The 25,672-nt window shown below is 35.6% G+C and overlaps 1 protein-coding gene across 1 annotated transcript in view; it reads right to left on the reverse strand.

The window, feature by feature from the left end:
* SLC25A24 (solute carrier family 25 member 24) overlaps positions 1–25,672 on the reverse strand; it is a 43,096-nt gene that overhangs the window by 11,726 nt on the left and 5,698 nt on the right. Inside the window, exons 2-6 of the mRNA XM_049765847.1 lie at positions 21,252–21,378; positions 16,865–16,952; positions 14,559–14,670; positions 10,348–10,506; positions 7,822–7,974 (exon numbers count right to left, since the gene is read on the reverse strand). Of these exons, the coding sequence (XP_049621804.1) occupies positions 7,822–7,974; positions 10,348–10,506; positions 14,559–14,670; positions 16,865–16,952; positions 21,252–21,378 (639 nt within the window). The remainder of the gene's footprint in view (positions 1–7,821; positions 7,975–10,347; positions 10,507–14,558; positions 14,671–16,864; positions 16,953–21,251; positions 21,379–25,672) is intronic.

Raw genomic sequence — 25,672 nt, forward strand, 5'->3', positions numbered from 1 at the left:
TAGTGACTGATTAACTGAACAGCTGATTGGTAGAAAAATATGAATTTAAAGTATAAAAGCTTTGGGTTTCTGCATCACCAAACTATAGCATATATAAAAAATAGGAAGTAGAGAGTCTGTAAGAAAATTGGGCACTGTCAGTACTTAAAACTGTTACCGAACTCCATTTCCATCCTAAGGGTCAGATGTAGGTTAGAGGTCAATATATTCCTCTTGTATACTATTGTATTCAGTTTCTCAAATTAAGAACCAGAGTGTCCAGCCTCTCAAATAGAGGGAGAAACAAGGGAGGACACCAGGACCAAACAGATATTTGATCCCTGATAGTAAACTAGACAAAGAGGGGACCACCTACTCTAGCAGCCCGGGGGATGATGGTGGGGGATATGGGTTGCAGAAAGGGAATGGGGAAGGAGGAAAGACAAATTTGGTGGTGGGTATTCCCCTGATTCAATGTTAATATGTACCTAAAATACTACTGTGAAAGATATGTAAGCCACTATGATCAAAATAAAAATTAAAAAAAAAGAAAGAACCAGAGTGTCATAACTGAATCCTCCTTTTTTCCTACCTCTATCTCATTTAGTGAGTTTTATGTCTATATTTCCAAAACATTTTCTTATACAATGCCTATAGCTACCCTCTTATTCTGGGGCTCATCATTACTAACTGAGTTACTGGAATATTTCACTAAGTACTATTCTGGCTTCCAATCTAGGCACACTGTATTCCAATACATTATCTATTAATTTTTAAAGTTTGTCTTTCTTAGATGTGCATATTTTACTTCCCTACATAAGTTGCTTCTCTCGCTGCATTAAAGATTATATCTACAAAATCAATACTCACTTTATTCTTGACTTGCTTACATCATTAACTTCCTAGAAATATACTCTAATAGACTTGAACCCACTGAACCACCTTTTGTTTACAGAATGAATGATGGTCACCTGGTCCCCCAAGCACCACCAAATTTCTCTTCACATATTACTGTTTCTATTTTGAAATACCTACCTTTCCATTCACTGTAATGGGCTTGATATTCTTGCATACTTGGGTTCATTAACTAGCTGTGGAAGTTGTGTCTTCATTCATTCAATAAGGATTTACTGGCATTGGTAAAGTGCAGGGAATACAAACCTGAAAACAAATATTGCCTGAGGAAACCAACCATTTCATTAAGCAGAAATAATCACTAAGATGACCAGAATTCAGTGTAGAAGGGCTGTAACAAAGGCAAACAAGGGAGTGTAGCAATAAGATTTACTGTAGTAACTCCTGAGTGAAATATTAAAAGGATATTCATCATTGTATGCCAGAAAAAGAAATGGGGTATATATTTACATATGCCCATGTATGCACGTGTGTATGTGTGTTATGAGGGATGGGGGCTAAATTGAGGTATCTCTGAGATATAGAAGCAGATAGGCACAGCTATGTCATACATACATAATTTATTGGTATAATAATAAGAAGAAATATGTCAAAATGCAGGACAGGTAGTATACAGATGGCAGCTGAAGCCAGAGAACACTACTCATGGCCATCCTTGTCATTGATATAATTGTATTTCTATGATAATGACAACTCAGCTGGACCAGAGTTTTATTCCACCTCAAAGCATCTAAGACAGGTAAATACAGGCTGAAATATTCTATATTTACTTTTCCTCATTTTCTAAAATGTATTCAATGAATAAGACCTATTAAAATCTATATGTATGCTAGATATACCTCTGGGAAATGTATTTATATATAAAACAGTATTATAGTAATTATAAATTATAATTTATATTCAATAAATTATACAGAACCATATACAATATTTATACTAGTTTACAACTCACTAGTAAACCATGGAATTTCTATTCCAGAATTTCTATTATACAATAAAAAATTTGTTGAAACTCTTTAATATAAAATTTAAATATTATATAGTACTCTAGGGCCGGAGAGGTGGTGCTAGAGGTAAGGTGTCTGCCTGGCAAGCGCTTGCCATGGAAGGACTGTGGTTCGATCCCCCGGAATCCCATATGGTCCCCCCAAACCAGGGGTGATTTCTGAGTGCTTAGCCAGGAGAAAACCTTGAGCATCAAACGGGTGTGGCCCAAAAACCAAAATATATATATATATATATATATATATATATATATATATATATTATAGTACTCTAAGAAGTTTTGGGATAGAGGCACTGATATGATTGGGATAATGAAAAAAATACTCCTCACACAAAGCTACATAAAACACATTTGAAGGAGGCACAGACTTCCAGGAGGAGAGAAAATGACTGGACATAATGAACCCCAAAGACCAAGAGGATACTATGCCTTGTAACAGAGAAAGTTTTCTTTGGCTCTAAGAAAAGTCAGCATGCAAAATTGAGAATTTTGTAAAGAAAATTCAGAAAGGAAGCTGATGAGATTGAGCAGAGATGTTGCTTAGAATTTGTCAAGTATCTTAAAGTAGAATATACACACTGCTTGAAATATAATGACATTCCCAAAATATCAGACTTCATTCAATTTAAATAATGGTTTGTATGTAATTATTTTTCAGTTCTACTATTCTACCATAAAATGTAAATATGTGAAAAGACTCTGAATATCTGAAAATGTGAGTCCTTACTAGTAATAATTAGTATCTTTATTCACACAAGAAAACTGATTCCTCTAAAAAGAGATTCAAATTATATTCCTACTATATAGATTTTCTCAGTATTTTTCTGTGTTTCCCTACTTACTAAGCTAAGAAAAGGATGACACTCGATTCTGTAATCTTTTCTAAAATATTCTGTTGTTCAAGTAGCTCTCCATAATAACTCAAGACATATTTGAGGACACAGAGATGTGACACAGAGTAGTGATTAACTACTGAGTGATTAACATGCAAGTAAAATTTAGCAGCAGATTCATTGGCTGGAACCCCACATAACTAAATCTTATTCATGAAGTACTACCATAACCAATGTTGTATGTGCAGTGTAACCAACTGTGCAACCCCAAAAATCAGCAACAAAAGCAAAATGAATGAGCAATATTATATATGTGAGATGGAGTTAAATTTCAAGGGTCTTAACTCTCCAGCAGATGAACCTCAGAGGTATTTTTAATGATTTGACTCCACTGGCAAAAACTAAAGAATATATACCATATATACATATAATACTCCATGAACTAATACAAAGGGTAGAAACTCCAAGCACCATAGGTGTCAGCACATAGTGAAAAGAAGTGTTCAAATCAAGTGGAAGAGGGGCAACACAAAGCCTCAACTATCCATTATACTATAAAGAAACCAGCAACAACACAAACAGTGGTTTAGAGTGAACAGGTATGCAATCAACTTCAACCTACAAAGGCCTATAATAATGTCCAAATGTATTTACCCACAGAGCCAGGTGCAGAATATGATTAGAAGCCAGGACTCCTGCTGCAGTGATTACTAACTATGTTTTAATGCCTTAATTTTACCAGGTATAAAATAACCCTTCAGCTTCTTTGTCCGCAGCAGTTCTTGGAAACACAGAGTGTACATCCAAATTTTACGCCTCAGTGCTTAATCATACTAGATACCATATACAGTGCTCAGTATGACAATGTCTCAATAAAATACTCCAATTTACCCATTTCCCTTATGTCTTCTATTAGGACCATAAGCATATGATTATTCAGACCACTGAAACTGTCAACAGCTAAACAGACTGATGTTACAGGTCCCACTCATCAAATATGTTTTTTGCAAATTACCATTTCCTTTTTTTGTTCTCTCTCTTTTTTTCTTTTTCTTCCCTATTTCCTCTTTCCTTCTCTCCTTTGTTCCTCTTCTTCATCAATTTAATCTATGTTAAATAAAACCCACACTGGCAGTTTCTCTTTAGGAAAGGAACCCCCACACATAAGATGTGGCAGACACATAGGGTAGCCACCTCTTATAGTCCTCACTACCACATTGCTTAGTACTCTAGACATGAAAACTATGTTTATCCTAAAATGCTCCAGTTACCTGAAATCTTCATTTAGCTATGTCCACACCCCCAGTGATGAAGTGCCTAGAAATTGGAAAACCTTCCAACTCAGACGCACCAGCCCAATTTTTTTAACTTATTTTTACCATATTTGCTTATTTTTCTTTTCTCTTCTCTCTTATCCTTTTCCCCTTTCTTTCTCTCCTAATCTATATCTTAGCTAATTATTTATTTTTTCTTAATTCAATTATTTTTTAAGAGCTCAGACCCCCTGAGGTTTAGGCCTCCAACAACAACTTAAGAACAGATCACTAATGTCTGTCTTTATGTGGGCATGAGTTTATACACAGTGGACTCCTCTATGATTGTCAAACATAAAATGTAAATAATCATGTCTAAAATATATATAGCCCCTCTTATATATTATTGTTCCCCCAGTTCAGAAATCCTTCTATATTTTCATCCCCCAATCCTGATCTGATATCTCTCCTTATTTAAGCTTCTTTACCCTCAGTTCTTAACTCATTAGCAACCTCCTGCCCCAATAACCACCACCCAGCTCCCAAAGTGAAAGGACACCCTCTCAGCCCCATATCTTGTGCCCCAGCAAGAAAGTACAACTAACTCCTTTGCTTAGTGGCCCTTCTTCTCATCCTCCACCCCCACAAATGTGGATTATTTTATGCTAGCTGTTTCAGCTCCAGAAGAAACCCCAGCTAAAGGACACCACTACCTGATCCCTTATTGCTACAAATCATTTCTCAAACTCAACAAGATCACAGTGTGTGATGAAAATGTGCCCTGCATCTCACTCCCCCACAAAAATATCTCAAAAGACTTAATGGGGAAGCCTATATTTCCTTTATATGTGTAATACTTCTATAATATTTTAGTCTGTTTATTCCCAATGTAAGGTAGCCTCTTATATCACTTTTCTTTAATTACTTTTAAAATTTTAAATTTACTTTCATTTATTTCATCTATTTTTGTATACGTATATATTTTTTTCTTCCTTAACTTCACCTGTTTTGGTTCTGCTTGGCACAAAAACCTACAAGAAAAAGTCTTTCCTGGGATAAAAGCTCAGGTCTAAACCAGGGCACAGAGATTGTGTAGCCTGACATTCTTACCCCCAAATGCAATATAATATGGCACCATTCCTTTTTGCAAAAGCATACTAAAAAAGGGGGAAAATTTTATGTATATAATAAACAAGCTCTTATCTACAAGGGATAAGAACCCATATGTTTTGTAATACAGGAGCACCTCCCACCCTGAACATGTGTCATATGAACCCAACTTATCAACTTAGACTCCATGTGATCGGACAGTGACTGTACAATCCTGAGCCCTAGATCCCTGACACAGAACCAACACAGTTCCTTGCAAGAGCACCAGAAATCAAACTATGCCTTGGAAATTCCTAATACTGCTCTAGCACAAACTTGCACCAGTTTTGATATGACATCCTGACAACAAGGAAACAGCAACAAATTGATCTAAGAGTAATTGTCATATCTAATCACCTAATGGTAAGATGAAATCAGAAGACACGTCATCCTTTGATCTGTGCAAAAACCAATATAGCTAACTATAGAAGACTGACTCTGACAACCATGACTGGGCAGAACTTATCCTGGGACCAATAAGAAAGCCTAGGCTTTGGCCTAGGATTTGTACAATAACCAAGATCTCTAATTACAGAGGTCTGACTTTGACAACTGCAACTGAGTAGAATTTCTGGAAACATAATGAAAGATAGGTTTCCTCCTAGGTTCTGAGCAAAAACCAAGACCACCAATTACAGAAGACTGATTACAACAGCGATGGAACAGAACTTCTAGAACCATAAATAAAGGTGCTATCCTAGACTTCATCCTATGATCTGTGCAAATACTAAGATCTCTAATTACAGAGGCCTGATTCTATCATCCACAACTGAAAGTTTCCTGGAACCATAAAAATATCTTGAGATGTGAAAATGAGCATGTACAAAGCCTGTAGCTATTCCCATGACAAAATCTTCAAGGGCGGAGAAGCCCTGTATCTCTTAGGCCAAGGGAATTCCCTTTCTAATTTCCCCAATATTTACTGTGCCTATGCAAAAAAAAGAAAAAAAGAAGCACAAAATCTGCCACACCAGCCCTCCTTCCTTTTTTTCTTTCTTTTTTTTTTCGTTCTTGTGGTTATTGTTTGGTTGCTGTATTCGTTGCTGTGGTGCTTTTTTTTGTAGTTGTTGGTTTTGGGCCTTTGTTTGATATTTGTTCCTTCTGTTGTTGTTTTTGGGTTTTTTTTTTTTGTGTGTGTGTGTGTGGGTCCTTTTGTTATATTTCTCTTCTTTTCTCCTTTTCTTCTTTTAAATTGATATTTATAACCTCTAAACAAACTCCTCCCAGTTTTTGTTTTATTTTGTTTTTTTATTTCTTTATTTTTCTTTTTCTTTCTCAAACAGAACCAAATAACTTGAATCATCTTGTTCTGCCTCATAAATTGAGGGGAAAAAATGATGGTACCAGGACCAAACAGTCGTATGAACATTGAGTAGAAATAAAAAAATGATCAGTCTTAAAACACCAAACCCAAAGTCAATGACAACAGAATCAATAGCCAATCTTCAACAAGCTATACACAGAGGGGACCAGTTATACTAGCAGTCTGAGAGACAAAGGAGGGGGATGCTGGGAACAGGGGTGGAAGGAGGGCAACACTAATAGTGAGAATACCAATTCAATGTCTATGTACCTTAAATATTATTGTGAAAGATTCGTAATTCATGCTAGTCACAATAAAATTACTTTTAAAAAAAGATACTAAATTCTGAAACTCTTTTCTGTATTTCCCTTAAGTGTCAAGTTAAATAATCTAAGTCAACAGAGAAGTTGACTCAGAGGTAAATATATTCACTCACTGGTTCAACAAACACATACTGAGCAATTACTTATTACACACTGGCTCTATGCTGAAGTGCATAGACTAGCATCAAGCTCCTGCCTTTATGGACATTCTATTCTAAACTCAGCTCAATTTTACTTGAGAGTTGTCAAAATACTCTTGGGATTTCAACTTAAAATCTTTCCTTCCAGATCTATAGTATGTAGATATTCATAAAGTTAAGTATACAACTTCTAGTCAGAACTTTGTCAATTCAGCTAAAAGATTTTCATTTCCTTGCTGAGATATTTAGAACACAGAATTATTTCTTTTATAAATAATGTAATTTTAAATTCAGAATCACAGAATTCAATCACAAGAAATGTCTCGTCTAAATTCATTCAGTCTGATCTGCTATAGGAAAAATTACTACATATTAAAACAAGTATTCAGGGCCACGGAGATAGATCAAGTGGTAGAGCTCATGCCTAGCACATACAAGACTCTGAGTTTGATTGTTAGCCAATGCATTCCCCCCTTAAGCACCATCAGGTCCTGGGGCCAGAGTGGTAGCACAGTGGAACAGCTGACATAGGTCAGACCTGGGTTCTATCCCCGGCATCCATATGGTCCTCCAAGCCAGGAACAATTTCTCAATGCAGAGCCAGGAGTAACCCAAGCAGCGCTGGGTATGGCCCCAAAACAAAACAAAACAAAAAGCACCATCAGTTACAGCTCTGGTGACCCTCAATTAACACCAGGCTGAACACTATAAACTGCACTAGTGGAGCTCTGCTGGTAGTGGTCCAGATACCTCAGCACTTCTGGGTATGGCCTCTGTAAAAAAAAAAAAAAAAAAAAAAAAAAAAATATATATATATATATATATATATATATATATATATATAAAGTTTTTATGTAACCTGCTACTAAAATGTTTGTTAACTTCTCTTTGTTAATAAATTCTACAGGTGATAAAATTACCTGTTCATATGCCCAGAACTTCACAGCTGTCTCAGGAGCAATTTTAAGGACATTTGTACCGTTTCCTCTCCAAAGGGAATGGAAACCTCCTTCTTTCACCATCTGTCGAAAGCCATCATATACGTTCATTTTGTGTGACTTTGAACCATGGACCTAAAAATGAAAAGAATATAAAAATATTGGTGGTGTGTTATTTCAATTTGTAATCATACAAACCACTTTCATTATTTCACTACTATTATTACAAGAAATCTAAAATAGGATTGAAAATGTGGGGCTGGAGAGATAGTATGGAGGGTAAGGTGTTTGCCTTTCATGCAGAAGGTCATCGGTTCAAATCCCGGCATCCCATATGGTCCCCCAAGCCTGCCAGGAGCGATTTCTGAGCATAGAGCCAGGAGTAACCCCTGAGCGATGCCAGGTGTGACCCAAAAACCAAAAAAAAAATAAAAAGATAATGTATATAATGATGTAAGAACTATAATTTGAAGCTATAACTAAGAAAAATAAATATCACATATGGGAAAGCAAAAATATATTAAAATTTAAATTATGATCAATATTCATAATAAGTATTAAAATTTTGTATTAGTCAATAAAATATTGGATATGAGAAAGTTTAATATAAGAAAAATAAAAAATCAGACCTAAGGCATTATGCTATCTCTTCTCTCAAGAAGTCCATAAAACCATAAAATATTAATTAGCTTAAACTATAGCAATGATAGCTATTTAAACATACTAAAGATTAATCTATAAAAAACTGATAAATTCTATAACCAAAATAAAAAGCTAATTTTTTCATTATGCATGTGCTAAAAAAAGTGATGTATCATATTCTCATTCTTCCAGGGAGAGCAATATGCCATGAGAAATACAGCAAAAAGTTAAACACAAATAAAAAATATTCACAAAACCAAGGGCAGAGAAAAATATAGTAAATAACATGTGTTTTTTGTATGTGTTGGCAAATTTGTCTGATTACTTTGGCTTACAAAAACTAAGTAAAACTATTAATTTTTCATGTTATAACCAAAAAAGAAATCTAAGTTCTCTCAAAGTTTACTACTTTGTTCCTGAAGAAACAAAAACTTATACACACATTTATCACTTTTTTAAATCTTTCTCCTTAAAGAACTACCTTTAACCCTAAATATATTTTGAGATTTAAGTATATCTTGAATGGCTGATAGTTTAAAATAGACATATTTTGTATAGAAATATAAGGACAATTACACAAAATATTAACTAGTGGCATAGCAAACACAGCTTACAAAAACCATTAAGTAACTATTCAATTGCAATGGGATACTCGAGTGCATCTGTCTTGACATACCTTTCATTATTTAACTCTTAGCAAGTTTAACCAAACTTGTGCTAAATAAATAGTCATAGTCCCATTGCATAATGATGAAAAATGAGACTTCAGGGTTTCATGCACTATAGGAATCATGAGTTTAAACTGGGTGCTAAACCGAGGTAAAGTGATGAGCACAGTATCCATTCATTAATAATAGTTCAAATCACAGTTTCTAGAAGAGAAAAATAGAGTGGAGAGAGTCAGAGAGAGAGAAAGAGAAAAAAAGAGAGACGTAAATGCCTACCCCTCAGGCAGGCAGGGGAGAGAGTTTCCAAACTGGGGACATGGCAGGAAATGTACACTGGTGAATTGTGGCATACACTGTAAGACTGAAACCTAATCATAAACAACTTAGTAATCATGGTTTTTAAATAAAAAGAGGGAAAATAAAAAATCATGAGTATAGAGTAATAATATTCCAAGTCAACTAATTTGTTGTAAATGGACAGTCACTTAATTCCATTGGTCTTAGATTCCCACATATAAAATGAGAAAAGACTCACCACACTGGAAATGTGGAACTATGGCAGAGACTACCATGTAAAAATTAAATAAATACTATAATATTTCCTTGCCTTTTTTTCTTTTCACCCTGACTAGCCACAGCTAGTCTACGATAAGTCTAACAAAGCCATTCTGTTAAATGTAGCTTTTTCCGTAACTTCAGATTTAGAATCATTTGTTCCAAGATGCACCCTTTCAGAAATACTTGTTTTGAGAAATTACACAAAATGAAGGGAAGATTTTGGAATCTGTTTACTTTGAGGCCACATCCTGAAATGCTCAGGGGTTACCCTTGGCTCTGCACTGAGGTGATTCTCAGATGCCCAGAAGAAGCTAGGGACTGAACCCAGTTAGCCACATAAAAAGCAAGTGACCTGCCCACTGTACTATCACTCTGGCCCAAAAAAATATGATTTATGGAAAATATAATAGTAGCTAGGGACTCCTAATTAAACATTTAAATTTTCACAGAACAATAAATATTATCACACATATGTACCACAATTTGAGGTTTTATAGAACACTGAAATAATTCACATGAGTTAAGAGATTATTTTAAAGGCATGAAAACCATTTTAAAGCATTTTCCAAAATACCACATTTCACTGACTGAATATCTAGGACACACAGTATTAATTTGGGACACATAGTATTTAGCTCACCTGCATCATGACTTTGAGTCGATCCAAAGGAGCAGTGCTTGTTCTCGAGACAGCACCAGCTATACCTCCCGCTAAAAGCTGCCTCCACCATTGCCCTGACTTTTTTTCATCTTCAGTGAATTCATCTGGAATAGCTAAACTCTCTCCAATGTCAATACCCTGTTAAAAGGAAGGGGGAAGAGAGAAAAAGATGAAAGAGAAAGAAATTACAATGCTTTTTTCAATTAAAAAATAGATCCTGGGGCCAGAGAAATAGCACAGTGGTAGGGTGTTTGCCTTGCAAGCATCCGATCCAGGACTGAAGGGGGTTGGAATCCAGGCATTCCTTATGGTCTCTGTGCCAGCCAGGAGCGATTTCTGAGTGCAGAGCCAGGAATCATTCCTGAGCACTGCCGGGTGTGACCCAAGAACAAAAAAAAAAAAAAAATAGATCCTTCCAGGGACCAAAGAAATAGTACAGTGGGTAAAAGCAGTAATCTTGCAAGAAATAGACCTAGATTCAATTCCTAGTACCACATATGGTCTCCAAGCCCTGCTATCTCTGAGCACAGAGCCAGGACTAGTCCCCAAAGCAAAACCAACAAAATAAATCATTCCTGGAGGTATATATTTTTTCAGAAGAAATGTGTTGTTTTATAATTTAAGATCAACTTCGTTTCTCATATATTCCTTCATATACTTCATTGAAAGTATAGTGAGCCAATGTGAGCATAAATATGAAATATGATTATAATGTTTTAGCCACACTAAATTAAGCACAGTATCAGTTCACAAGTAATAAAAATTAACAGTAATTGTAAATTTACAAAATCAAAAATTATAACTTTTCCCTTAATAGAATCTTGGTCTAAGTCAGATTGGAAACAAAGGCATTTTATCAGATATAGGAATACTGTTAGCTATAGAAAGAAATTTAAATTCAACTGAATGTTTAATGTTCCCTTTTTAACAAAATAAATTCCACATTTTTGGGGGGTCACACCTGGTGGCGCTCAGGGTTTACTCCTGGCTCTGTGCTCAGAAATTGCTCCTGGCAGACACGGGGGACCCTATGGGATGCAGGGATTCGAATCATAGTCTGTCCTGGATTGGCAAATGCCCTACTATCTGTCCGGCCCCATCATCCACATTATTTTATACTATGATATAATATGTATATACTATAATACCTTAAGTAGGTAAATAGGAATTAACCTAGAGGCATATAAAAACCTCTAAACTCATTTTCTAGATGATTTTTTCCCAATGTGAGCTCTATGGCTATGTGATAGGCACTTAAACAATCCAGGGAGGAATTTTATCTTCAGTGAAGAGGGAGTTTCTGTTTCCTTAAAGAAGATAGATTTCCAAGATGGCACCAGGTAAACTTTTTCTGAAAGGGCGAGGGTATGTTTGGAAACCTCCACTGTAGACTTTGCATCATCATCATAATTTACATATTTGGAAGTATTTTGTATTATGGGCCAACCCAGCACCGTTGTAGGGAAGGGAATTACCAGACACTCCCAACTATGCGGCAGTATAGCCAAGGACTCAGTGCTCTCAGTTCTGTGACTTAGTGCTCCAGACCATTAGGTCCAAACCCAGTGGGGTTAAAGACCATGCTTAGTGCCTTGTACATGCTCAGAATGCACTTTGCCTCTAAAGAAATCTCCCAGACTCTGTCTACTAATGTTTTAATGACAGTTAAAATACTCAATAGATTCTATATCAAATTAAGCTAAGAGATTCAAGATGCTTAAAATGGCCTTCCTTCTATCTTGTAAAAATTTCTAGGATTATAAGCACAGCTTAGAGAAATATAATTTTATAAATATTAAACTATATTATTTAAATTATTCTGGCATAAAAGAGTTTATCAATAAGGATGTGAAGTAAGAAGCTAATTTAAAGCAACACTCTGTCATTTCAACTGTAAATAAACTGGGTATAAGAATATAAAAAGCCTCAACTGTTAGCAACTATTCAAAAGATACAATAAGTATTTTGTTATGTAAATACAGTTTATATAAACAGAATATTGAATCAAGTCATTGGACTAATATAGAAATATTTTATACTCATAATTGAAAGCATAACTTGTCAGTAACTTTATATAGTTCTGTGTAATTATAGCATTGCTAACAGTGGCAAAACGAACTCCAGGCTTCATTTAATGCATGAAAAGCTTACTGAAATTCATTAATATGAGTAGAAAAAAACACCATTAGGAAAAATTAAAGAATTTCTGTGATTTCAGCAGCAGAAGAACAAACTAAACTTCATTTATGCTAATATATTTACTACAATGTAACTAGAATTTTAAAGGTTAAGAATGATACGTGTGAAATGCTGATAAAATTTAAGCTTGAATAAAAATCATTATAAGTGCCCTCTGAGTACAAATATAGGTGTAACCTAAAAATGTTTAATAATAACTCTATTTCTACTTTTATTATGCTACAAAAAATTGTGTTTTCAGAATTTTTAAAGTGTTATAATTAGAGACCAAGAAATAGAGTACTTAGGTTCTGTAATCAATTCAGGTTCAATCCCTGGTACCACCAGAGTCCTAGAGCATTACCAGGGGTAGCCTTGGAGCCCAAGTGCTGTGGGTGGCTACAATAATCCTCAAAGGGCAGAACTCCATGAAGTAGTGCATTCTCAGGTCTTGCTTTAAATCACTGGCAAATCAGTGGATGACGTCTCCAGGCCTCCTGAGCACTGGTTTAAAAGGCTCCCCCTCAAAAAATAGTGTTGGTTTTCCAAGATCTCTAATCACAGAAACCTAACTGCAACAACCATGACTGAGGAGAACTTTTACTGGAACCACAAAGAAAGACTTTGGGGTTAGAGAATTTGGTATGCCCCAAGCCTGTAGTTGGTCTTATGGCAGGATGCTTCATGGGTAGGCCAAAGGTTTTTCCTTTCTATTTTCCCCAATTTTTGTTTCACCTGTGCAAAAAACTGCCACACCCCCTTTTTCTTTTTTCTTCTTCTTTTTTATTTTTTTTTTATCTTTTAAAAAAAGGATTCCTCCTTTTTCATAGAACCTTGGGACAGGGATTGCTTTGTTTTGCCTCATATTTCTGCATTTTTCTATAAAATTAAGAGGAAAGGAGGGAATAAATGATGAAAGCCAGGGGCCAAGTAGTCTCAGGTACATTGGTAGATAAAAAAAGGACAGAACTAAATATCCAAGCCAAAGTCAATGACAATGGAATCAAGAGACCTAAACTTTAACAATCCAAATTTAAACGGGCCTGTTATACTGGCAGGCAAAAGGGTGTGTTTAGGATGCACTCTGGGATCATTGGTGGAGGGAGGTCGACACTAGTGGTGGGAATAGTCCTGATTCATTGTATATCTGAAATTCAACTATAAAGGACTTTGTAGATCAAAATAGCTTCAATAAAATAAAATTAAAAAAAAAGTTTTGAGACTATTTAGAAAATACAATATCAGGGACGGAAAGATATCATAGTGGTGGGGCATTTGCCTTGCATGCTGCCAACCCAAGAGGGACCCAGTTCAATTCCCAGCATCCCATATGGTCCCCAGCCTGCCAGGGTGATTTCTGAGTGCAGAACCAGGAGTAACTCCTGAGCACTTCTGGGTGTGGTCCCAAAATCAATCAATCAATAAAGTTTTGAGGAAAAAAAGAAAATACAATATCTATAGAAAATAAATTTCAATAGGACTTTACACTTTCCTATAACAGAATGGAAAGTATAAACCAAAGGTGAATAAAATCCTAATTCCACTTCTGGAAGGCAACTACCTCTTCTACCTTTTGATAATGGCAAAATTAGGTGCCACAACTACATTTTTTCCATATGGTTTCCAGTCTTGGTGTTGCTTAATATAATCTACAAATACATCCAGTATAATAAACTAAACTCTATAAATTAAGGACCTACTAGAACTCTGATATCTTGAACTGTGAAATTACAAGCCTGTTCAGGTAATATCTATACCTATCTCCAAATACATCTCCAAATAATTCATTAATATAAAATATTAATATTTTATTAATATAATTATATAATTAAGTTTAAAATCGATATATATTACATAATTATATATTAGTTATATATTATATAATTATAAATATATTATAAGTTATATATAATATATTATAATATATTATAAATTATAAATATATTATATATTATATAATTATAAATTATATAATTAAATTAAAAATGCATTAATATAAAAGTCATACTTACCGTAGAATGTTTCCAAAAACGTACAATTCCCTCTATATCTGAAACAGGATTAAATAAGAAATAATTCATCCATTCATCCCAGTCTACTGACATTGTCCCATCAGAATCAATGCTGAAAATAAAAAGGAGCTGATTAAAAGTAAGTCAAATTTATATGCAAAACTATTATCACTGGTCAAGTTGCAGAATAATATTCTTTTTACAAACTTAAAATTTGTTATTAAATTCAAAATAATAATGATCTAGGAGGTAATTCTAAGGACTGAACTGTATGCTTTAGATATGGAAGCTCTAGGTTCAATTCCAGGCTCTGCATGGCCACTGAGCACTGGTGCAAATAATCCCAAACAATCTCAGGTGCAAATAATCCCAGTTATAACCCCCCTGAGCACCACCAGTGTGGCCCTTGAACTAATAAATTTAAAGAGTAGAATCAATTAAATTCAAAATAATGGATTGTTGTTTAAATGGCAGCACATATCTGATATTCCATTAGGTCTAATTCTTTAAGTAAATGTGGATCCCAAAACTACATAAGCTCTTCTGGAAACTTCTGAGACTCATCATTTTCTAAGTCAAATAAGAAAGTTGAAAATAAAATAAGTTAAATTTATAAATGTATTTATGGTCCATTATTCCCTGCACTGGTTCAGAAACATATCCTTAGTATTATGTTGAAACATTTGTAGGTAATTTTTTAAGATACTCAAAAGATGCTGTATCAATGTGCTGAGCCAACTTTCTCTGACAAAGTAAGTGGTGACTGTAAAAAAAAAAAAAAAAATTTAAAGTAATTGGTTTCTGACTTTCAAATCCTGTTACCTCATCTTAGATTGCAGCATTAGATATATTTTATTACATTTTTCAAAAACTTCTCTGGAATGGTAATATGTGTATTGATTATTCCAAAAAAGCCAACTCCCAATTGTGCCAAGGAAGTTGGCCATTTTGTTCACCTCAGCATATCCAGCACCTAAAGTAACTGGCACAAATAAGGAACCCATTTATTTGTTGAATATTTGTTGACTAAATAAATTTCTCTGAAAATAAGATTTGGTGTCATCTACAAATTCTAAATGTGTTCATAATGTGTGTGAAAATAATGTATCAAGATGAAAGTAAAATAAAATGAGTTTTTCATATATCATTGTCTCTAATGCCACTTTAAATTTTGACCTACTTAGATGAAATTACACTTAAATTTTTCACATTACCAGTATGAAAATATTAGTATCAAATTTCATGAGTCTCACTACTTAAGTTTAAAACGTTATTCTGGGGCCTGGAGAGATAGCACAGTGGTGTTTGCCTTGCAAGCAGCCGATCCAGGACCAAAGGTGGTTGGTTCGAATCCCAGTGTCCTACATGGTCCCCCGTGCCTGCCAGGAGTTATTTCTGAGCAGACAGCCAGGAGTAACCCCTGAGCAACGCCGGGTGTGGCCCAAAAACAAAAAAAAAAAAAAAGAAGAAAACTTTTCTTTTTTTTTGATTTTTGGTTTTTGGTTTTGGAGTCACACCGGGTGACCCTCAGGGGTTATTCCTGGCAATGCACTCAGAAATCACTCCTGGCTTGGGGGACCATATGGGATGCCAGGGATCAAACCAAGGTCCACCCTGGGTCAACCACATGCAAGGCAAATGCCCTACCGCTGAGCTATCGCTCCAAACCCAAAAGAAAACTTTTTAGCTGTACACCAAATAGGTTCAGCAGAGTCAGGAAAAGTAATATGTCCTATAACTTTCCCAGGAACTTCATTTAGAAAACTTTTTAGATAATGTTAAATATTTAAAATATTCACAAAATATTAATATTATACAACTCTTCTAATTTCTGTTATCATTTTTAAATTAATCTTTATGGTGTGCTTATAGCAAAAGCCTTAAAATATGCTTAGACTTCAAAAATTACTACTCTACCATGTAAAATTAACCTTGCAAATGCAAAAATCTAACTTTGAAAAGAAAAAGATGAGGGGTCAGAGAAATAGCATGGAGGTAGGGCATTTGCCTTTCATGCAGAAGGACAGTGGTTCGAATCCCACCATCCCATATGGTCCCCTAAGCCCTCCAGGAGTGATTTCTGAGCACAGAGCCAGGAGTAATAACCCCTGAGCATTGCCAGGTGTGACCCAAACCCCCCCCCCAAAAAAAGAAAAGAAAAAGAAGGGAAGAGAGATATTAAATATATGCAATAAGGAAGGGTGAGGTGAAACAGCTGTTTAAAGCTATACTTATAAAAGTAAATCTGTAATTTAGGATAATAAAATAAAAATATTTTTAAACTGCCAATAATATGAATAGCTTACCTTTGAAGAATTAACTTTGCTTGCTCTTCTGAAATACATATACCTAGTATCTGGAGAGACTGGACAATTTCTGAAGCCTCAATTTTTCCTTTAAAATTTTAAAAGAACACAACTTTAGATTCAGAACTGAAAGATTTTTTATCACAAATTTCAAATCTATAACTTTATAAGATAAACTGGCTCAGTTCCTAATATATCAGTATATGTTAACTTACTTACATATCACAACACCAATTCAGAATTTAACAAATACATAAAATAGATATGTATTATTTTATTTAAAATCATGCAATCCTTGCAGGTTTATTTCACTGTATTATATTTAACAGAAGAAAGAAACTTAAGTAACAAAATTAAGCAATCTGCCTGAGATTATAACCAATATCTTCTCACTTAAGGTAAATTCACTTGGAAGCTACTTTGAAAATAACAGCAAAACTTACAATAAAGCACAACAATGCAGAAAATATGACAAACAGATGACTTTAAAAAGACACTTGTTGACAGTATAAGACCTAAATGAGAATGCAGACAGCATCATCTTGTTCTATCTCAGCTAAAAATAATTAGGAATTAAGGTTTTTTCTTCTTTTTTTTTTCTCCTCTGTCAAGATCCATGAATGACTGTGAAAATATAGTGACTATTGATGTTTGGAGCTACTTTTAAGTCTGAACGTTAACAAACAGGTGAATATTCAAGTATAGAATCCACAATTATATTGTTGCTTTAAGAAAGTCTGATAAAAATATGAAGTTCTTGAGAGTCAGAGAAATAGCCCAGTGGATAGGGCATTTGCCTTGCAAGCGGCCAACCCGGGACTGACTGGGTTCAATCCCCAGCATCCCATACAGTCCCCTGAGCCTGCAGAAGCAATTTCTGAGTGCAGAACCAAGAATAACCCCTGAGCACTGCTGGGTGTGGCCCAAAAACAAATAATAATAATAATAATAATAATAATAAAGTCCTGAGATTGGAAATATAGTAGATAGAATGGAGGCAGGCTGCTTGCTTTGCATGTGACTGACCTGGATTCAATCCCCAGCATCCCATATGGTCCCCTGAGTGCCACAATAGTGATCTCTGACAACAAAACCAGGAATAAGCCATAAGCAAAGTTAGGTATGGCCCAAAAGCAAAAACAATGCATATAAAATTATAATGAAAAATTTCAAATATACCTATAAGGGGAAATTGTTGCTACACAATAAATAAATCATTAAAAATTTATATTTAATCATTTGATTTGACTCACTGAGAATATTCTGAAATTGATAATGCAGAATGCACAACTTGATGGGATGACAGCTTTCTATGCCATCCAGAAAAAGCTCCTTCTTTGGCTACTATTTCCTGCCCTAACACAATGTACAAGATTTTGGGAACTTCAGGGTAGGGAAGTTTATGTAAGCTGATTCTAAGAACTAAATTTTGATGAAAATCAAACTATGCATGATATGGGATCATATGACTATACAATTATAGGAGGTTATTGAGTATAACAAATATTTCAGTAACACAATTTTCTACTGTTTTTTCGTGACAGTGATAAATTTAAATGATTACCAAAACTAGTAGGCCAAAGAAATTGTCTCTGATTCCAAATAAAGTAAGTTAATATTTAGCATTGACTACAAATCAAATTCATTACTCTATACCAAATAAGATAATTTGCCAGTTTTTTAAGTAAAGTTTTACTAGAACAATCATGCTCACTTAGACATATTATCCATGGTTATTTGGGAGTTCTGGCAGCACAGATGGTTACAACTGAGACACAAGGGCCCACAAAGTTAAAAAACTGACTCTAATATTTTAGAGTCAATTTTTAGGAGTTCAGAGAGTAGGGGAGCCAAAGCCAATGGTGACTGGAAGATACTCTAACTCAGGAGTAGCTTACAAGTCAGTGGCAGGAGTGATAAAGGAATCATATAGAGCCAGAGAATGACCCTGGTCTCCCTCAGGCAAAGCATGCTCTCCAGGTGTTCAGCTATTTCCTTGGTCTTAACTGGCTTTTAAAATATATATACTAAAAAAAAATATGTATATGTATATATCTGCCAACCTCTGATATGAACTGTATTTTCTCCCTATCTATTAATTTAATTTGTCTCTTGAATAACAAGTATCTGAATGCAATGGTTGCTAAGACTTATATGTAGCAAAAAGGGGTTTGAGGCTGCCTTATATATCCTTCTTTTTTTAATCAGCATCTGACTAAAATCAATGAATGTTTCTGGGTATTTTATGGCTCATCATTTTTTAATAATATCCTTATTTAAGCAACATGATTACAAACATGTTTGTAGTTGAGTTTTAATTATAAAAAAAAAAAAAACACCCCCTTCACCAGGGCAACCTTCCCCCGATATGAAGCATACCACAAAGAGTGGTGAGTGCAGTTAAAGAAATGCCTTATATATTCTTAAATAAATTTCATTTTCCTATCAAAGATTGACTCAGATAATAAAAGATTGTTGCTTTCCCCTTTCTCCTACTTTTTCCCTTGCTTTTTCTGCTACAGAACTGGGACTCCAATTTGAAGCTATTAATCTAAAGAAAAATCATGCTCACAATCAGAAGACGCATAGTTATTTAGTTGTCTTTTTCCTCCAATTTTTGGGATCAACGATTCTTTTCTTTTTTAAGAAAACTTTACTTATTGATTTATTGTTTTTTGGGGCCACATCCAGCGATGCACAGGAGTTGCTCCTGGCCCTGCACTCAGAAATCACCCATGGCAGGCTGAGGGACGATATGGGATGCCAGGAATCAAACTGGCCCTCTCCAGGTCGGCTGCATGCAAGGCAAAGGCCCAACCGCTGTGCCATCTCTCTGGCCTCAAGAGATTATTTTCTTTTTTTTTTTTTTTTTTGGTTTTTTTTTTTTTGGGCCACACCCGGTGACGCTCAGGGGTTACTCCTGGCTATTGGCTCAGAAGTCGCTCCTGGCTTGGGGGACCATATGGGACGCCGGGGGATCGAACCGCGGTCCGTCCTAGGCTAGCGCAGGCAAGGCAGGCACCTTACCTCCAGCGCCACCGCCCGGCCCCTAAGAGATTATTTTCAAAGTTCTTTTGTTTTGTATTGCAAAGTTCTTTGTTTGTTTTGTTTGGTGGAGGGGATGAAGAGGCATCTACATCTGACTGTACTTAGGTCTTTTTCCTGGATCTCCTCTTGTGGATCATTTCTGGCAGGGCTCAGAAAACCATATGAAGCACTGGAAATCAAATTCATGTATAACGCAAGTATCCCTACCTGCTATACTATTTCTCCAGCCCCTTCTAAGTTAATTCTATCAAAAGTACTATCATATGTAAGACACCTGAAAGCTTAAATAAAAAACCTTCATAACTATAACAAAATAAATCTCTCTTGCACAATTATTATTTTTATCCTATGGCTGTAAGTCATATCAGCATTATTTTTCACAGTTCATGATTTATAAAAAGTCCTACTCAGTTTTTAATTAATGTACGATGCTTCGTGCACTGTAAGGTGTTTTGTTGTTTTTTAACTGAAAACATGAGTTCTATATTATAAAATAGGCTTAGGGGCCAGAGTGGTGGCGCAAGCAATAAGGCATCTGCCTTCCCCTTGCTAGCGTAGGATGGACCACAATTCAATCTCCCGATGTTCCATATGGTCTCCCCAAGCCAGGAGCAATTTTTAAGCACATGGCCAGGAGTAACCCACAAGCATCATTGGGTGTGGCCCAAAAACGGGGAAAAAAATGGGTTTAACACAAGGTTGGTAGTGTTGTGTATGTAAATATTTTAGGGGATTATTATGTTACTGACCCTACCCTGATCGGTGATTGTGCCCTACCCTAGGGTGTGACCTGGCATTCTGCTCCCACCCTAGGGTGGTACCTGATTCTGCTTCCACCATTGGGTGGTATCTGATCCCACCATAGGGTGGTACCTGATTCTGGGGGATAAAAACAAGGGTCTGTGGAAGGCGAGAGGCTTTTTGCTGGAACTGATGCTGAGTCTTTGGACTTCAGTCTTGTCCACCGAATAAAGCTAATATTTCCACAAGCCTGACTGTCTGGAAGCTGTTTACCCGCCGTTTCACCTCAAACCGTTGGCTGAACAGGGTGGCAGACGCATGCTCCGAGCTGGAGGGGAAAGGCCTCATCCTCCATCCCTCCATCAGTCAACCTCTTCAGGGGCTGACTTGCAACAGGTAGTTGCTTCCAAAAGCAGCCAGGTATGGCTCTAAAATCAACTCAATAAATTAATAAAAATCATATTACAAAGAAAAATAACTATTTTCAAGTAATAATTATAAAAAAGATCAAATATGCATGTTTTATACTCTTTAAAATACAAATAATAATTTACATATTACATAGTTGGTGATAAATATAAGAAAGAGAAAGACATACCATCATTATTTTTGTCCAGAGTTGTAAATGCCAATCTCATTTTTATCTCATGGTCTTTGAGGTACTTCACAAATTCTTCGAAAGTTAGCTTCCCATCTTTATTTGTATCGCCTTTATTAAAAAGTTGCTTTAAAAAAGAAGAAAGTAGACATTTTTATATTTTTACTGAACACAGAGTACAAAGATTTGCATAATCAAAGAGAAAATGTGATAGCATTCTGGGGACTCAATTTATTTACTGAGATTTTCTTTTTAAAAAAAAACATATTTGGTCAATGAAATAATCACAATTTTGGCAATTAGAAGTGGAAGAAGATATGTGACCTTATATTTAAAAAGTTTTTTTTTTAAATTTCTCCCCAAAACTATTCAAATAATTCCAAGGAAGTCATGCATTCACAGGGAAACAACTCAGGGTCTCAAGCATGGAAAACATGTAAACCAATTTGCACTCTCTCCTCAGGCTTAGAAATCTTGATTTTATAAGCCACGTTTTTTTGATGGGAGAGGTCATACTGGGTCACAAAGTTAGTACTTTCTCCTAACTGCATTTAGGAGCCACCCCTGTTCTATTTGGGAAAATATGTGCTGCTAGGAATCAAAATGGGGTCAACCTCACACAAGGCAAATACCCTGATTCCTTTACCATCTCGCTGGATCATACAACTCATATTTCTTTAACTCTATTTTCATCCCTACAGACTTGTAGGGAGTTAAATTTGTCTTATAACTGTCTAATTAGCAGTTAAAATTGTCTAATAATTTTGAGTATAAAAATTTGAAAGACTGGGCCCGGAGAGATAGCACAATGGTGTTTGCCTTGCAAGCAGCCGATCCAGGACCAAAGGTGGTTGGTTCAAATCCCGGTGTCCCATATGGTCCCCCGTGCCTGCCAGGAGCTATTTCTGAGCAGACAGCCAGGAGTAAACCCTGAGCACCGCTGGGTGTGACCCAAAAACCAAAAAAAAAAAAAGAAAAGAAAAAAAATTTGAAAGACTGGTGCTTCCCTTTTAAATGTTCTATGTATTCCTCTGAAAATAATAACAAATGATTTTTTAAAAGGCTATTTATTCTGAACTTGTATTATTTAGCAAGGAATCAATTACTGTGAGTTGTATTTTGTCAGAGACTCAAGAAATGCAGCTAAGTGAGAAAGCTTTTTAGCAGAAAATCAGAAAGCTTTATACATGCTCTACAGGATGAACAAAGCAGCGGCTCTAGGCAAACTAACTAGAAATGGGATAACGTATGTGATAATTACAGATTTAGATTTGGTTTTTCCTTGTCAAATATAAGAAGGAGACACTATCTCCTATTTTTTCAATGTTTTCAATGTTCATTTGATGCTGAGTGTTAAAAAAATCAACATAATACATTATCACTAGAGACAGAAATCTATCTCTGTCTGACTCATAGAAGACTGGCTTCTTAGATTGTGTATTGTAAATATGGGCTTGGTTTCCTGGGTGATTTGTTGCAGGCTATGGTTCAAAGTTTAATTTTAAATATGGTCTAAGAAAGGAGTCAGAAGGAAAGAGGGATAGACATAGAATGATGTGAAATAAAGCTAACTTGCAGAATATAAAAAACTAGAATGAACATAATACTCAATGATAATACAAATGATGGAGAAGTACAGTTAGGACAGAGAAGAGACCATTGTGACAATAACAGTTGAAAATGATCACTCTAGAGGAGAACTGGGTGATGAAAGAAAGTAAAGTGCTTCACATTATACCTATTCAGTAACAGTACTGTGAACCACGGTACCTGAAAGAAAAAAGGGGAGAGAGGAAGAGTGAGAAACAAAAGAATATCGATAGAAAGAACTAGGGTGTCTGCTATAGAGGCAGGCTGGAAGGGGAGAAATGGGAGGGAAACTTGGGAAAATGCTGGTAAGAAATGAAAACTGGTGTAACACTGTATGACTGAAATTCAACTAGCAACAACTTTTTAACTCTGTATCTCACAGTATTTTAAGAAAAAAAAATGTCTACTATCACTATTTAGAAAATTAAAATGGTAGTCAATAGGCTTCTTAAAAACAAAATTCCAGGTGGCTTCATTAGTGAATTCTTTCAAACCTTTAAAGAGGACAAATACTTTTCAGGCTCTTTGAAGAAAAAGAAGCACTCTTAAATGGTTTCAATGAAGCTAGCATCTGACCCTGATACTAAAAGCATACAGAGACAACACAAAAAAAAGATAACAGGTCAATATCCTTGATGAACAAACATTCAAAGATCCTCAACACAATACTAGCAAATAGAATCCAACAATTTATCAAGGCCTATATAACACTTCCTCTCCCCTCCTTACCACTTTACAAATCCTTTTCTATTCCTTTTCTCTCTCACTCCCAATCTGTTATTTCTCCCTATTTAACCCTTTATACCTTCAGAAAAGGTATACTCTTCAGAAAGTGGAACATCCCCCCCCCCCAACAAGCTGCCAACTAGTTCCCAAAGCGAAGAGACAGATTCCCAGCCCACCTTGCCTCAGCCTGAGAAGAAGCTACCACTGTCATTGCTGTAGATTTTTTCCTGGAAGTCCCTTTTCTACCACCTCCCTTCACTGTGGACTGTTGCTCACTATCAGATTCAGTTTTTGAGAACACCTCAGCTCGAGGATATTTCCAGATAATGTGACAGCTGGGAGTCATTTTTCACAAAATCATATTGCAGGCTGAAGCTGTACTTTATTCCCCATCCACCAGGCTATTTCAAAAGACTTAAAGGGGATATGTATATTTCCTTTGTATAATCTCTTTAGATGTATTTCCTTAATAGATATAATTCTTATTGTGTATTTCCTTATGTAGAGGTAGATTTCCCCATTCTTCTTTTTTCTGGATGTTTAGTAGGAAATTTCTAGCAAATAAATTTCTCTTGGGTTCTGAGTTCATGTTAGAACCAGATTATAGGAATTGTTTAACTTGTTATTTTTACCACCATATGTACCAGTAGTACATAGGCACATTAAAAAGGGGAAATAATAAGTATAGAAACAAGTTCTTACTTGTTATATCCCTATGGATAAGAACTCATAAATTTTATATTGCAGTAGAGCCTTTTACCCTGAACATTTATCATAGTGACTTAGCTTTGGCTTCAGATGATCGAACAATAGCCATTCACCCGTGAACCTTGGATCCCATCTATGGAACCATCACAGTTTTCTGTACCAGCAACAGAAACAAGACTTCTACTGAGGAAGACCCTGATGCTACCTTGGCATCAACTAGCTGCAGAATGGGTTCACAAGACATCCTGAAGACTTGGAAACAGCAACAACTTCCTTTCAGGGCAGTTTCCTGCAGCACCACCTACCAGTGAGATTACCACCTACCAGCAGCACAACATGCTCCATGACACCCTGACTTCAACATAGAAACTGTGCAAAAACCAGGATCTTTAATTACAGAAACCTGACTATGACAACCATGATTGAGAAGAACTTTTACTGGGACCACAAAGAAAGACTTTGAGGTTAAGAAAATTTGTATGCCCAAGCCTGTTGTTGGTCTTGTGGCAGGATGCTTCATGGGTAGGGTCTCCCTGTTTTTAGAGCAAAGGTTTTTCCTTTCTATTTTCCCTAATTTTTGTTGTGCCTATGGAAAAAAAAAAAAAACATGCTTCACAATTTTTTTTTCCTTTTTCAATTGTTTTCTTTTTTTATCTTTTAAATAGAGGCTCCCACCTTTTTCATTGAACCTTGGGACATGGTTTTGTTTTACAATATATTTCTGCATTTTTATATAAAACTAAGAAGAAAGATAAAAAAAGAAAGGTTGTGAGCCAGGGGACAAGTGGTTTCAGATACACTGGTGGAGAAAAATAAAAATGACAGAACTAAATATCCAAGCCAAAGTCAACAACAATAAAATCAAGACCTAAGCTTTAACAATCTAAACAAATGGCATGTTATACTGGCAGGCCCTTAGTGGCAGAGGGAGGTAGTATAGGATGCACTCTGGGATCATTGGTAGAGTGAGGTCAACACTGGCAGTGCAAATGGCCTTGATTCACTACATATATGCAATTCAATTATGAAGGACTTTGTAGATCAGAATGGTTTTGATAAAATAAAATTCAAAATGAAGGTCATATACCATGACCAAGTAGTATTTATCCCAGAGATTCAAGGGTAGTTTAACATATACAACTCAATTCAATATACCATATCAATAAAAGAAAAATATCATATGACTAGAAAATAGATGCAGAAGAAGCATCTGACAAGTTCCAGCACCTATTCATGATTTAACAAAAAATAACCCTCAACAAAATGGGAACCGAAGAAACTTTCCTCAGTTCAGTCAAATACATTTACCACAAACCAATGGCAAACATTATACTCAATGGGGAAAAACTAAAAGCTTTTCCTCTATGAACTGGCACAAAACAAGGTTACCCCTTCAT

Source organism: Suncus etruscus, chromosome 19 (genome assembly GCF_024139225.1).
Source record: "Suncus etruscus isolate mSunEtr1 chromosome 19, mSunEtr1.pri.cur, whole genome shotgun sequence".
NCBI classification, from domain to species: Eukaryota; Metazoa; Chordata; class Mammalia; order Eulipotyphla; family Soricidae; genus Suncus; species Suncus etruscus.